Below are 14,075 nucleotides of genomic sequence, written 5' to 3'. Positions count from 1 at the left end.
CGCTTATCAATTGGCCAAACATCGCCTGACAATCGGTTAAAACATCGCTTAAACATTGCCTAACAATCGGCTAAGACATTGCATTAACCTTGCGGAAGTATCTCTAGGATGTATTGGGATCGACGCCTAATGTATGGTAAACGGCTGCTAACAATCGCCTAAACATTGCCCTGGCATAGTGTACTAATTGCCTGAACGACGCCTGACAACTGCCTGAAAACCGTATAACAATGGCCTAAAACAATGCCTAAGGATCGCCTATACCTTGCCTAACAATAGTCCAGCATTGCCTAAACATCGCTTCACAATCGCCTGAAGATCGGCTAATAATCGCTTAACAATTGCTTAAAATGTCGCTTATCAATTGGCCAAACATCGCCTGACAATCGGTTAAAACATCGCTTAAACATTGCCTAACAATCGGCTAAGACATTGCATTAACCTTGCGGAAGTATCTCTAGGATGTATTGGGATCGACGCCTAATGTATGGTAAACGGCTGCTAACAATCGCCTAAACATTGCCCTGGCATAGTGTACTAATTGCCTGAACGACGCCTGACAACTGCCTGAAAACCGTATAACAATGGCCTAAAACAATGCCTAAGGATCGCCTATACCTTGCCTAACAATAGTCCAGCATTGCCTAAACATCGCTTCACAATCGCCTGAAGATCGGCTAATAATCGCTTAACAATTGCTTAAAATGTCGCTTATCAATTGGCCAAACATCGCCTGACAATCGGTTAAAACATCGCTTAAACATTGCCTAACAATCGGCTAAGACATTGCATTAACCTTGCGGAAGTATCTCTAGGGATGTATTGGGATCGACGCCTAATGTATGGTAAACGGCTGCTAACAATCGCCTAAACATTGCCCTGGCATAGTGTACTAATTGCCTGAACGACGCCTGACAACTGCCTGAAAACCGTATAACAATGGCCTAAAACAATGCCTAAGGATCGCCTATACCTTGCCTAACAATAGTCCAGCATTGCCTAAACATCGCTTCACAATCGCCTGAAGATCGGCTAATAACTGCTTAAACGAATTGGAAATGATGTAAAAAACATGTAAAAATTATGTAAAAAACATGTAAAAAGTATGTAAAAAACATGTTAAATTAATGTAATGTGGCTACTCAGTTCCAAAAGCATCCAGCTTTCGATTAAAGTTCTGCTGCTCAAAGCAATCCTTAAGCCAAGCTAGACGTATGCAATCGAAATATGGGGCACCGCATCCAAGCACTAGCCAAACTGGCTGAGGAAAGTGCAGGCACGTGCTGCTCAAGGGGCATCCGAATTTTCCTGGTAGGTGACAAACCAGGCCATCCAAAACGACCTACGCCTTGTTCCTCTGGGCAACCTCCTAAATCAAAACAGCCAACGTTACTCGGAAAGGCTAACGAGTCACCCAAATCCACTGGCTAGCAGGCTGGCCGACCCCCAAATGTTTAGACGTCTAAAGAGATTTCACCCCAGCGATCTGTCTTCCCGTGTTGTAAATTAACATTGTAAACATATGTAAATAATTGTATATAGTCCCGGCCCATATTCCACATGTACCATATTCACCCCATCCTCTAAATGTCCGGTTATGTTCAAATGGTCCTGAACGACTCCGGCGACTATATTAAAATTTAATTAAAAAGTAAATACTGCTTAACATTTACTAAAAATATACATAAATTTGTGTAATAGTTCTTCTCGATTACCTAAACTTTTTACCATAAATTTTACACTTTTCTACACTGACATATAGATAAGCAATAACAGGATAATATACCTCAACCGCAATGTGTTATTAAAAACCGTTAACATATAATACCATTTTCTGTATGTTTGCATTGTTTGGCTTTAATTAGATTACATAAAGATTTTGTATAATTCATATCCAGTTATGTAAAATTAACGCAACATCTTAACAAAATGTATGTATTTAATATATAAAATGCATATTCATTTAATATAAAATTAAGACGTAATGTACCCATAATTGACGCGTAAGTTTGTTTAAATTTATATAATATTCCTTGATTAAATATAAGTGTTGTAAAAATATATGCAAAAGGTTTGTTTACTATTTAAAATTTTTGGTAATATTTTATGCACAACGTATGTATAAATGAAGTATACTTTATACATACCTGAAGTAATTACCTGTAGGGTACGATTGAAGTCTATGTGTGCGGGTGATAAAGCTATAGATTATGCCTGTTTAGTCTACGCCTGTTTGTCCGTTATTCATACACTTGCCGGCATCTTTACAGCTTGGCTTAAACCTACAGTTACTGGCTACATTTAAAGCAAACATTGAGCACTGCTGCACAATCGTTGCAACACTTTGAAGCCGAATATTCCATTTTTATTCAAAACCCTGAGTATGCGGTGTTGCTTTAAAAGTGGTTTTCAACCAATACTACGGTTCTGCTACCAGGATGAGAAGTTGCTTGTCAATCTTTTAGTTATAATTTTCCTCACAAAATGACCGTGCCTTGTTTATATCAAAGCCAAAATTGGTTCAAATATGCAAAAAAAAAAAAAGATTTCGTTGTGTTTGTTATCTAATTCCTAGTCGATCTGCATTCAAACCTAAAATGGGGAATTTTTTGTGATTTCATGTAAATTTTTAAGATGTTACCTCTTACTAAAAATGTAAAAATCGGTCCGTCCCAATTTTCCGCCCAAAATGTCAGCATTAAACTTATATCAAAGCAAAAAGTGGTCATATCATACTGTTATATCTCGTTGTGTTCTTTATTAAATTAACCGTCAAACTGTTTACCAGGCTCAAAATGTATATTTTTTGAGATTTTTCCTAAATTTTTATGATTTTACCCCTTGTTGAGCAACTAAGAGTTTTTAATTGCTGTACAAAAAACAAAAACCAGTGCTGGTCAATTTTCAAATTTTTTTCTGAGTTCAAATTAAAACCAAATCAATTTTGCAAAAAAAAAAACCCTGCCAAATGCAAGAAGTACAAGCTTAACAACAAAAGCTTCGAGCTACAGCAGTTTTACAAAAGCTTATGCGTTACAATATAACAGTAAAGCGTATGCGAAACTGTAGCAACCAAAACAAAATAGGAACAGCTGATAAGCCCGCCGCTGTTATCTGTCCTTGTCTGCTTGGCCCAACACCCTTTTTCAAAAATTTAAAAATTGGTCTGGCTCGATTTTCCAACAAAAATATCAGTATTTTCTTTATTACAAAGGCGCGTTCATTTTCCCATTTTTTTTTAAATTTAAATCAAAACCAAATCAACTCCTCAAAAAACACCACGCAGAATGCAAGAAGTACAAGCTTAAGAAAAAAAGTTGCGAGCTACAGCAGTTTTACAAAAACTTCTAAAATCTTATGCGTTACAACATAACAGTAAAGCATATGCGAAACTGGAAGAATCAAAACAAATTAGAAACAGCTGATAAGCCCGCCGCTGGTATCTGTCTTTGTCTTTGTATGCTTGGCCCAACCACCCCATTCAAAAATTTGAAATTCGGTCTGTCTCAATTTTCCGCCCAAAATATAAGAATTTTTTTTATCACAAAACCAAGAATTATCACATCATAGATATTATAACTCAAAAAGTACATTTTTAAAGATATTTTGTAAAATTTTATAAAATTTTTTAGAAAAAAACGAAATTAGTCTCTCATGATTTTCACCTCAAAATATCAGTATTTTCTATATTACAAAGGAAATAGGTCTAAATATGGGAATGCATGCCTCGTTGTGTTTGTTGTCTAATTCTTAGTCGTTCTGCATTCATACCTACAATAGTATTTTTTTTGCACTTATTTTACAAATAGGCACTCTTACCTCTTATCAAAATGCATAATTTGGTTAATCCAAAATTTCCCCAAAAAAAATTACCGTGTTTAACTTACAGCAAAGCCAAGAATGGTCCAAATATGGAAAGACATACCTCATTGGATTTGTTGTCTATTTGCTAGCCGATCTGCATTCAAACCTAAAAACAAACAAATTTTTACATTTATTTTATAATAGTAAATTTTTAAAATATTTCCTAACGATAGACAATGTTACCTCTTCTCAAATATGCAAACTTTGGTTATTGCCGATTTTTCATTCAAAATATAATTATTTTAATTATGACTACACCATTCCTTTTCAGCAATTCAGTTATTCTAGGATTTATACTCCCTGGTTGCCTCCACTAGCAACTGTTGTCAATCCTAGTAATCTATCTTGCATATTAAATTGTAAGTAAAAGATTGGTTTTCAATTTTTTGAAATCTGTTATCTTGTTCCGTACTTTTGACACGGTTAACCACACTTTCAAATGCCATATTACTAAAATCATGTGATTTATTTGTAGCTTTTATGTCTAGATTATCAATGTAGTACACGCACATATGATCAGCTAAGCCTACATTATCAAAAAAAAAATTCAGTAAAAAGGTTGCATACCATTTTTACATCGCTTTTTGTTCCTGTTCCTCAGTTTTTCTTTTTTAATTTTCTCTTTCGTTTTATCTACATTTATAATTACGTAGTAATGCTAAAAAGTACACCTATCAAAAAAAAATAATAGTGACAAAAATGGGGATTTAAGGAATAGATTACAATGTACAAAGCAGTCGAAGCCCAAATTTTCATTAAAATATGAGCGAAAAAACAAGTTATCCCTTGGAGGATTGGATAATTATGATGTAGGCAAGTGAATAGAGAAGAGTGAAAGGGTACATTGGGCGTAACATCAACATAATTTTGGCATAACAAGTCTTTTTTGTGTTGTAGGTTGTTTCTGGAGACATATTCGTTTTTACATGTTGCGATTTCGCTGATTGCCGCCTCGCTGATTGCGATTGTTTCCATTGCCGTTGCCACCTGATCCTCCGCCTGAAAAGTGTCCACCTCTTCCACCCCCATTGTTGTTATTGTTTCCATTGTTGAAGTTTGTAAAGGGTACGCCCATATTACCCATATTGCTCATACCGCCAACACCACCTGCATTGTTGACTGCTCCGCCTGCAAAAGGGTTAAAAGGATTGCCATTTGGCACTGGTCCTCCTCCATGATTTAGTCCTCCTAGGTTTCCTATTCCTTGGTTCCCTCCACTAACTCCTGGTGGCATTCCCAGTAGTCCAGCTCGCGGTGGTTGCTGATTAAAATGCGGTCCAAGATTGCCCATTTGCATCATCATTCCGGACATACGTAGCATCCGAATATTTGGTGGTGGTAGTCTTAACATTTGGGCCAAATTCGGTGGTGGTTGCGACAAATTGGGCAGAACAACTCCTCCTGCCGCTTGCCAAACCCCACTACCACCGCTATTCTCCTCTGGCACCTACACTACCTGACCATTGTCATCCACATAGATAGAACGCTTAGCAAAAATTTGTTGCAATCCTAGTAATCTATCTTGCATATTAAATTGTAAGTAAAAGATTGGTTTTCAATTTTTTGAAATCTGTTATCTTGTTCCGTACTTTTGACAAGGTTAACCACACTTTCAAATGCCATATTACTAAAATCATGTGATTTATTTGTAGTTTTTATGTCTAGATTATCAATGTAGTACACGCACATATGATCAGCTAAGCCTACATTATCAAAAAAAAAATTCAGTAAAAAGGTTGCATACCATTTTTACATCGCTTTTTGTTCCTGTTCCTCAGTTTTTCTTTTTTAATTTTCTCTTTCGTTTTATCTACATTTATAATTACGTAGTAATGCTAAAAAGTACACCTATCAAAAAAAAATAATAGTGACAAAAATGGGGATTTAAGGAATAGATTACAATGTACAAAGCAGTCGAAGCCCAAATTTTCATTAAAATATGAGCGAAAAAACAAGTTATCCCTTGGAGGATTGGATAATTATGATGTAGGCAAGTGAATAGAGAAGAGTGAAAGGGTACATTGGGCGTAACATCAACATAATTTTGGCATAACAAGTCTTTTTTGTGTTGTAGGTTGTTTCTGGAGACATATTCGTTTTTACATGTTGCGATTTCGCTGATTGCCGCCTCGCTGATTGCGATTGTTTCCATTGCCGTTGCCACCTGATCCTCCGCCTGAAAAGTGTCCACCTCTTCCACCCCCATTGTTGTTATTGTTTCCATTATTGAAGTTTGTAAAGGGTACGCCCATATTACCCATATTGCTCATACCGCCAGCACCACCTGCATTGTTGACTGCTCCGCCTGCAAAAGGGTTAAAAGGATTGCCATTTGGCACTGGTCCTCCTCCATGATTTAGTCCTCCTAGGTTTCCTATTCCTTGGTTCCCTCCACTAACTCCTGGTGGCATTCCCAGTAGTCCAGCTCGCGGTGGTGGCTGATTAAAAGGCGGTCCAAGATTGCCCATTTGCATCATCATTCCGGACATACGTAGCATCCGAATATTTGGTGGTGGTAGTCTTAACATTTGGGCCAAATTCGGTGGTGGTTGCGACAAATTGGGCAGAACAACTCCTCCTGCCGCTTGCCCAACCCCACTACCACCGCTATTCTCCTCTGGCACCTGCACTACCTGACCATTGTCATCCACATAGATAGAGAGCTTAGCAAAAATTTGTTGCAATGTTGGATTGTTCACAATAAAGCTGACATCAAAAATTTTTGGGGCATCCTCGGGCAGCTGATGAAATTTCTTAAGTTCAGTAAACACCAGAGCTAACTGTTGATTTACCATGATCTTATTGTTGCTGCCAAGATTTTTGTACCATGTGGAACTCTGCATCAGGTTTCGGATTTCGGAGATTTGCTTACTGCCTCCAGCGACATTGATGGTAGTAGAAGATGTGATGCTCGTCGAATTTGCAGGTTGATTTTGAGTCTGCAGATGGGCCCTCCTGGGATCTCGACGTGGGTCTGTTCGTGGTCCATGTTTTTCTACTTGTAAATTCGGAGGCGGTACGCTCATCGATGGCGGTGGGACACTCATGGAAGGTAAAATGGCCAACGACGGGGGCGGTGAACTGGGCGTAGCATCACGTATATTTGTTTCCGACTCCGGTGAAGCTATGGTAGCCCCGGACAAGGAGCTGCCTCCCGAAAAAGTCGTTGAATCCATGGGTCCACTATTGTCAGGAAGATCAGGCAGACCCAGTAAACGACGCATACGAGGGTCCCGTAGATCCCTTTGCTCTTTGTGCAGAGCGCTGGCCCTGATCTGAGTATAACTGGTCTCATCCACGGACACCTCATGCAACACCCAATGTAGCGGAGTGTGCGAGAAGATAGCCGCATCAATCTCGGTGGCAGGCATATAGTGCTTTATGGGCTCGAACGGCAGACGCATATCTGTATCACGCTGGTGCTGTTCGTCTTCCTCCAAGACAGACTCTTTCCCCTGCTGCAGTTCTTCTACCTTCGAAGGATCAAAATCATACATGGAAGGTCGCAGGTAAAGGGAGGGAGCTGTTGCCGGCAACGCAGCTACAATGCCATGCAAATCCAGCATCTCATGATCTTGGTCTTTTTGCTTGGGCGACTGAGACCCCGGCTCCGGGGTTGGCGTCGGCGTCAGGGACCGTGAATTCGAATTGGAGTTGTCATTACTGGAGCCCGCATCGCCATCGCCACTGTGCGCCTTAAAAGGATTGCGAATAATGTCGCGGTAGAAAGCCGCTCTAGCCTCGGGATCTGATTGTTTGTCACCAAATAAAATCCGACTGAACACATTGCTGGAGGTGCTTGCGCTGCTGGATGTGGGTTTGAGTTCCGGTTTCTCTTCTCCACTCACTTGCGAAATCTCCTGATTGGGGGAGGTTGCACTTGCTGGCAATATTGGGCTTGCTGCGGATGCCTTGCCTAGCATGTTGTTCATGAAGCTGGGCAAATCAAAAACAGATGGCAAGGGTGCCTCCTCTGTGGCGGAATTCTGACAAGCGACAGACAACTTATTCAACGGCTCCTTTGCTGGCTCCTTTACAGGCTCCTTTGCCGGCTTTGGCTGCTGTTCCTCCTCGGCGACAGACTCATTGCCATCATCTATGACCAGTTGTTCTTCGTCGTCCCGGTCGTCGTCAACTTTAATTAGATATAAGACATTTTAATCAAAACAAATATTTTAGCTACGATCAATGGATTAAAGTTAAAGCTAATCGAGCAACAGAACTATTAGGAAATAATCACTTTATTTTGGAATATTTTTTTAATAACATTACAGAATTACATATTTACTTTCTATTGTTCACAGAGAACAGTGTCACTATCATTGACTTTAAATACTTATTTTTAATATTAAATGAAGAAAAAGTACATTTTAAATGCATTTACTATCAACCGGATCAATACTTGTAATGATAAATGTAGATTTTGCAAGTTGTGCACATAGGTTCTTAGCCTGAAGCTTGCCGATAAATTACGATTTTCTCGATTTAATTTCTACTTCCTTTAATCTGATTGACACACTAACGCAAAATGATATTCTCCGTCTTTTGCACATACTAAATATGACCATACCGTAAATTTCATTAAAATGATTAAGTCTCTAATAAGCTTTTGTTTGATTAAGAACAATCTCTAACAAAAGAAATTAATTAAAATATAAAACCAGGATAATGCATTTAAATGCATTTTGAGATAAATCAGCGCAATAACAATGCTTTTATAGAAAAATTTAATTATATTATACTTACGCGGATCGTTACCCGAAAAAGTGACATGTGCATCCTTGAGATACTGCGTATAGTCCACCATAATGAAACCATTGCTGTTAGAGTTGCTATTGTTGGCCTCTGTTTCTGGCTTGGCAATGGGAGTACTACAGGAAAAACAAATTTATATAATATATATGTTCCGGTTTTAAGTAATAAGCTTACCTTGTTGCCGTTTCGGCCTGGGTTTGTGGCTTAGCGTCCTCGGCCTTGCGCTGAATTTCACCGATTTCGACCAGCGTTAAACCCGCTTCGGTTAACTGACCAAAGGGCACCTGCATCATTTGCTCTAAATTCGAAATTCCCAACTTATTTAGCTTAGCCATGTTTTCAGTACTTAAAACGTGACTAAGATTGGATAAGTCTAAATGTGGGGGTAATGGTTTGGTAGCTGGCAATTTGTTTTCCACATCTGAAGAAACTGCTCCTCCAACAACTGACTTTGTCGCCGCCCAGCGGGATTTACGTTTCTTTTTTGAGTGCGGTGGATTAATAACCATGTCCAAAAGTGAGGGAATGCAGCCGCCGCCCTCTGCAGTGGCCTGTTGCTGCAACTGCAACTGTTGTTGTTGGTCTTGTTGCTGTTGCTGTGGTTGCATCTGCATGTGTTGTTGTTGATCCTGCCGCCTACACATTCCGCCACTCCCAATCATAGTCCAGGTGTTCTCCCGTTTGTATTTATCACACAATTGTTCGTGCCGTCGCGTCATCTGTCCGAGAGCAATATCTCTCGATATTCTTTTGAAATCACCAAGTATCTCTTTTGGTGCTGTCTCCATGTGTTTGAGTAGAATGTTGCGCAGTTGTTCGGTTAACGGTTCGCCGTGATGAAACAGACAATCGTCACCGGCATAGCAATCCATGCCCAGGTAATAGTACTTGCAAGGAAACTCCTTATGCATATAGGAGCATTTGTCCCGTTTAGCACAGCAGTCCATGAGATAAAACTTGCACAGTTCCAATTTTCGGGGTTCAATGCGACCACTGCCACCCATTTTCTCCTGTCCTCCGCAAACACCTTCCCCAGAATCGCGGCGATTTCGCTTGACTCCTCCAGCCCCCCCGCCCTCATGGCGATCGCGATCTCTTCGCTTGCGAGTATTGCCCCCACGTTGTTGCTCCTTTTCTCTATCTCTTCGCATTCGACGCCGCTGATTTATCGAACCCGGTACAGGTGACTCCTCTTCGGAATAGGAATCATAGCTGCTGTAGGGATCCTGCTGCGAGTCATAACCTCCTCCTCCTCCTGCTCCAAGGCCTGCTTCTGCGCCCAAGGCTGACCCATCGCCAGAGTCCCAATCGGGACCGCAAAAACGTTGACCACCACTACCACCAGATGAAGACGGAGCTACTCCTCCGGGAGGCGGACTGCCACCCCGTACGTTCATCATCTCATATTCATCCATGTCATCACTACAAGCACTGCCCGCCACACAAGAGACTTTCTCACCTTCCCGGCAGAATCGTTTCTAAGAAAGTTTAATATAAAAAGTAAAGTAAAATAGAATTAAGCATAATAAGTCATAACTAAATAATATAATGGTTATCATATGGAAATATTCTAGAGAAAATAAGGATAAATATTTTGAACAATCATCTCAAAAAAATTGGATAAAATCCAATTGATCATGAAATTTGGCTACGCTAGTTAAGCACTTTTATTAAAATTCCCAAATACAATTGTTCTTCATTGGAGTCGGTTATAAATACAAGAAATTTGATTTTTCTTAAAACATAAAAAGATTTTCGGTTTTATCATTAACAGAAGTCACAAATTTTTAATATATTATTAATATATTATATAATCCAGAAGTATAGTATATTTTTCGTTTAGAAAGTTACAAATTTGTATTACAAACCCTTCAACTGTAAAAAAAGAAGGAGAAAAACAGAACTAGTACCTACTAAATGAACGAAAGGGATTTACAAACATTCAAAGAAAAAAATTTCTATTACATGGTTGGATGAACAATGCAACGCATATATCACGTATATCGCATATAAACTATACAACTGCAAGTCGTTAAACATGATATGAAAACCTTACCTGGTGTTCTTTGTCCTTTTGTTCGCGTTCGCGTTCTTTTTTTCGTTTTCTTCGCCTGCTGCTACGACTTGGCTGCTGGAGATGATTTCCGCCGACAGGAAATCCCTCCCCAGATCCCTCCAGAGAACCATCACCCATATCCTGGTTCGACGAACGCATTCTGGGCATTGGCGGTTCAATGCCCTTCTTTTTCAGGGCATTAGCAATAGCATTTTCTATGCTGCTAGCATGATCATCTAAGGAATACAAATCAAATTAATTAAATAAACATAAAGGAAAATAAAAAGCAATTATCTTTTACCTTCCAATGGCCTCGGTTTTTTTGATTTACTGCTCTTATTATTTTGCGGGCCCCCAGAATCTGATAATAATCCGATATACCCACCATCCTCGCCGCCTGTTTGGTTTTTTACATCCACGCCAACAAACTGCCCGTCATTAGCCGCCGGGGAAATCTTTCTGTATTCCAGGATCTTACGTGGCGATTGCTCTTTCTCGTCCTCTTCGTCATCGTCAATCTCACCATCTTCTAAATCCTCCTCCAAATCGTTAATGGGCGCATCAGCCATAATGGATGACATTTATAGATTACACTGGCGGTAGAACTTGTAAAAAATCTGCGAAATGATTCCTTTTTGAAGACTGCTGAAAACAAAAAAAAAAACTTGGATAACTTTTGGTTCAAGAGGGTCATGGATATTTTATACGTTTTCTATTTCGCCTATGTTTATATATTGTAAAATTAAAACAGTGACTTTCCAACTCTCAAAAGAATCAAATAACACTAAAAGCAAACGTTCCTGATTTGGATTGTCAAACATATACAAAAGTCAATAATCTCATACGCAACACTCAGAGAATTTATAAAATGAAATAAAATAAAGAAATAAAATTAAGTGTTATAAGTTGTAACATTTTTAAAGTTCTAAACTTGTTTATACTTGGATAGCACTATTCTGTTTCTTAATATTATTGAATATTATCCTTGTCTTTTTATGTTATGGTTTTTTTTTAATTTATGAAAAGGATGTGAAGAAATTACATGAAAAGATAACGCAAACACAGGATAAAATAAGGAAAAACTTTTTGAAGTTCTAAATAATAATTTGAAGTATAAACAATTATACTTGGTCAGCACTATTCTGCTTTTAATATTCAATAGATTGATTTTTTGTATGTTATGAAAAGGATGCTTAGCAGTGTAGCTGCGTTTAAAGGACCATTATAACTGCAAAACGAATGACTAGATTACATGAAAAGATAACATGAACACACGATAAGGTCAGGAAAAACTTTGACAAGTTGATTCTTCTCATTGCATTTAAGAGGCCTTTGCTAAGTAAAAGCTTAGATATAACTTGGTATAGATGACTATATAGACGTTAGTAATACTTGATTTCTTTTACATAGGTACATATATATATGATCCGTTTCTTGTCATTAATTTTTCATAGATAAAGGTCCATTGAAACGCAAAAAAAGGTTCCGAAACGAGTTCTGCGTTTTCTCTACCCAAAGTCAGCATACTTTTGTCTTTCGCTTTTTTAGGTTAAGAAAATGATATGTATTTAAAAATAAAAAGGACTTATTTAAAATCAAAGAGGACACTATTAGATATAGTCTACGTTTCTAAGAAATAAAAACTCTATATTACATGTAAACATTTTTACAAACATTTTCGTTGGCCAACGTGTAAACCATTATTGGAAAGCATACCATAAAATATTAATATTAAATATAAATTCTATGAGTTTTTGATAAAGAAACCAATTTTTGGAAACCGAAAAGCAAAGCTTCCTTGAAGACAACTATGTATACATATATGTATGTATATATGTATTTATATTCATGAAATCTCGTTGTTTGTCCTTTGCGGAGGAAACATGAACCATATATACATAAGTCGCGCGCGCATGTGTACATACATATGTACATATGTATGTATATACGTTTATTTTTATGTAAGCATATTACCCGCTTTTATATATCTATTTGTATATTAAACTTGAATTTTGCATACAAATGAGTGATACACATATAATTAATGCATTTATCATTTGATTAATGAAAATAACAAATTCAAATGTATTAAATGATATTCACACACGCATAAAACAAGCGCGTGCTTAATTCTGACTCGCTGTTGTTGGTCATGTTGTCTCGCTTGCACGCCCATAATTATAGAGGGCATCAAGCAGACAATGTTTCCATTGAGTATGTCGTGTGTGTGTGCGAGAAAGGAAATGTTTTTGTTAGTTCATATCTTTTTTATACATATTTTTACGATTTATGCTTAAGAAAAATAATTTTTAATTGTTACACTTGAAAGTTTATTCCTTTTCTTGCTTACTCCATTTTCTCTCATTATTTGAGCTATTTCTTTATATGCGACTGTAAATAGCAGTGAGTATATGCACGCTAAACACAGCTACGCAGTTATACATTTATATGCATATGTATGCGCATACAAATATGCAGTGAACGAAAAGCTCGCATTTATTTTTTTGTGGTCGTTCCAAAAAATGTACATATGTATTTTCGCAATAATATAACTTCCGTCCCTTTCTCACACCTACACACGTAGCCCCAGCGAGATACATATACATACAGACATACAGTACATATACCGTGGAGTACATACGGAACTATGCCAAACAAATATTTAGTTTTTTACGATCATAATTTTTTAGCGTGATTTTACGTGCGATTTTTTTAGGTGGAACATTTACAACTTTTCGGTATATGTTTATAACATTTCTGTTCGGTTTTTGATTTATAGGTGGAATAGTTTTGGTTCGTTGTTTTGCTTTTCGCTTTTCGGATTTCCTGTTTGGATGTCTTTCTTCGTCGCTGCTTACATAATGTGGAAGTGGTACAGTAGGTGAATAAATATATATATATAAGCATATGCATAAGGCAAAAGCCGCAATACATATATATATTGACATACATATGATGTATACGTTTTGATGACGCAGCGGTTGGTGAGTACATATATAGGTACAAAAAATCGTTGAAGTTTCGCAGAATCAAGTAGCGAATTTTCGACTTGCTTTTTTTTTGACTATATATGTATGTACATATCTACAGAGATTTATGTGTGCATGCGGCAAGCGCTCTCTCGCTCGCACCCGCCTTTAGATCGTTCTCGCCCTCTTTGTCTCTTAGCCTGCGGGCCCTGTATCTGAGTATCGTATCTCTCCCTTTTTTGTCTGTCTCTGTTACGCTCATGGACAGAATACAATATACAAAAACATTAAATTAATAAAACTTTTCGTCCAAAACATAGTAATCAGGAGGCTTGTTTGCTAACGTTCAACAATTCTACTTAAATGTAGAGATGGCAAAAATAGTAAATTAGAGAAAGCGGAAAGGCGATTTTTAATCGATACCTGGCAGA

General features: G+C 37.9%; 2 protein-coding genes across 5 annotated transcripts; both read right to left on the bottom strand.

Annotated features, from left to right (window-relative positions):
- Window positions 1-4,331: 4,331 nt before the first annotated feature.
- On the bottom strand, window positions 4,332-5,338 carry LOC121530191 (protein suppressor of sable-like). The gene has a single exon (XM_041818818.1). The coding sequence runs from the start codon at window positions 5,213-5,215 to the stop codon at window positions 4,787-4,789; it is 429 nt and encodes a 142-aa protein (XP_041674752.1). The 5' UTR covers window positions 5,216-5,338; the 3' UTR covers window positions 4,332-4,786.
- A 143-nt stretch (window positions 5,339-5,481) lies between these two features.
- On the bottom strand, window positions 5,482-14,013 carry LOC108118519 (protein suppressor of sable). 4 transcript variants are annotated; one of them, XM_041818815.1, is made up of 6 exons: window positions 13,534-14,013; window positions 10,977-11,320; window positions 10,676-10,911; window positions 8,794-10,097; window positions 8,611-8,735; window positions 5,482-7,999 (listed from the first exon to the last, which is right to left on the bottom strand). In XM_041818815.1, exons 2-6 carry the CDS (start codon window positions 11,254-11,256, stop codon window positions 5,964-5,966), a joined length of 3,981 nt encoding a protein of 1,326 aa, XP_041674749.1. In that variant the 5' UTR covers window positions 11,257-11,320; window positions 13,534-14,013; the 3' UTR covers window positions 5,482-5,963. The 4 variants fall into 4 exon arrangements, with proteins under 4 accessions (XP_041674749.1, XP_017086753.2, XP_041674750.1 ...); XM_017231264.2 differs by having other exon boundaries at window positions 10,977-11,317; XM_041818816.1 differs by having other exon boundaries at window positions 13,626-14,013.
- Window positions 14,014-14,075: the final 62 nt, after the last annotated feature.

This window comes from Drosophila eugracilis, unplaced genomic scaffold, assembly GCF_018153835.1.
Source record: "Drosophila eugracilis isolate 14026-0451.02 unplaced genomic scaffold, ASM1815383v1 contig_376, whole genome shotgun sequence".
NCBI classification, from domain to species: Eukaryota; Metazoa; Arthropoda; class Insecta; order Diptera; family Drosophilidae; genus Drosophila; species Drosophila eugracilis.
This window is presented reverse-complemented; position numbering and strand designations above follow the sequence as displayed.

What these genes read in the sequence shown, in the direction of transcription:
- LOC121530191 (XM_041818818.1), bottom strand. Translation starts at nt 5,215, where the DNA reads ATGTTAAGACTACCACCACCAAATATTCGGATGCTACGTATGTCCGGA.
- LOC108118519 (XM_041818815.1), bottom strand. Translation starts at nt 11,256, where the DNA reads ATGTCATCCATTATGGCTGATGCGCCCATTAACGATTTGGAGGAGGAT. An exon ending in AAAAGGACAAAGAACACCAG is followed by an intron (nt 10,098 to 10,675) that starts GTAAGGTTTTCA and finishes AAACTTTCTTAG; the next exon opens with AAACGATTCTGCCGGGAAGG. An exon ending in CAGGCCGAAACGGCAACAAG is followed by an intron (nt 8,736 to 8,793) that starts GTAAGCTTATTA and finishes TTTTTCCTGTAG; the next exon opens with TACTCCCATTGCCAAGCCAG.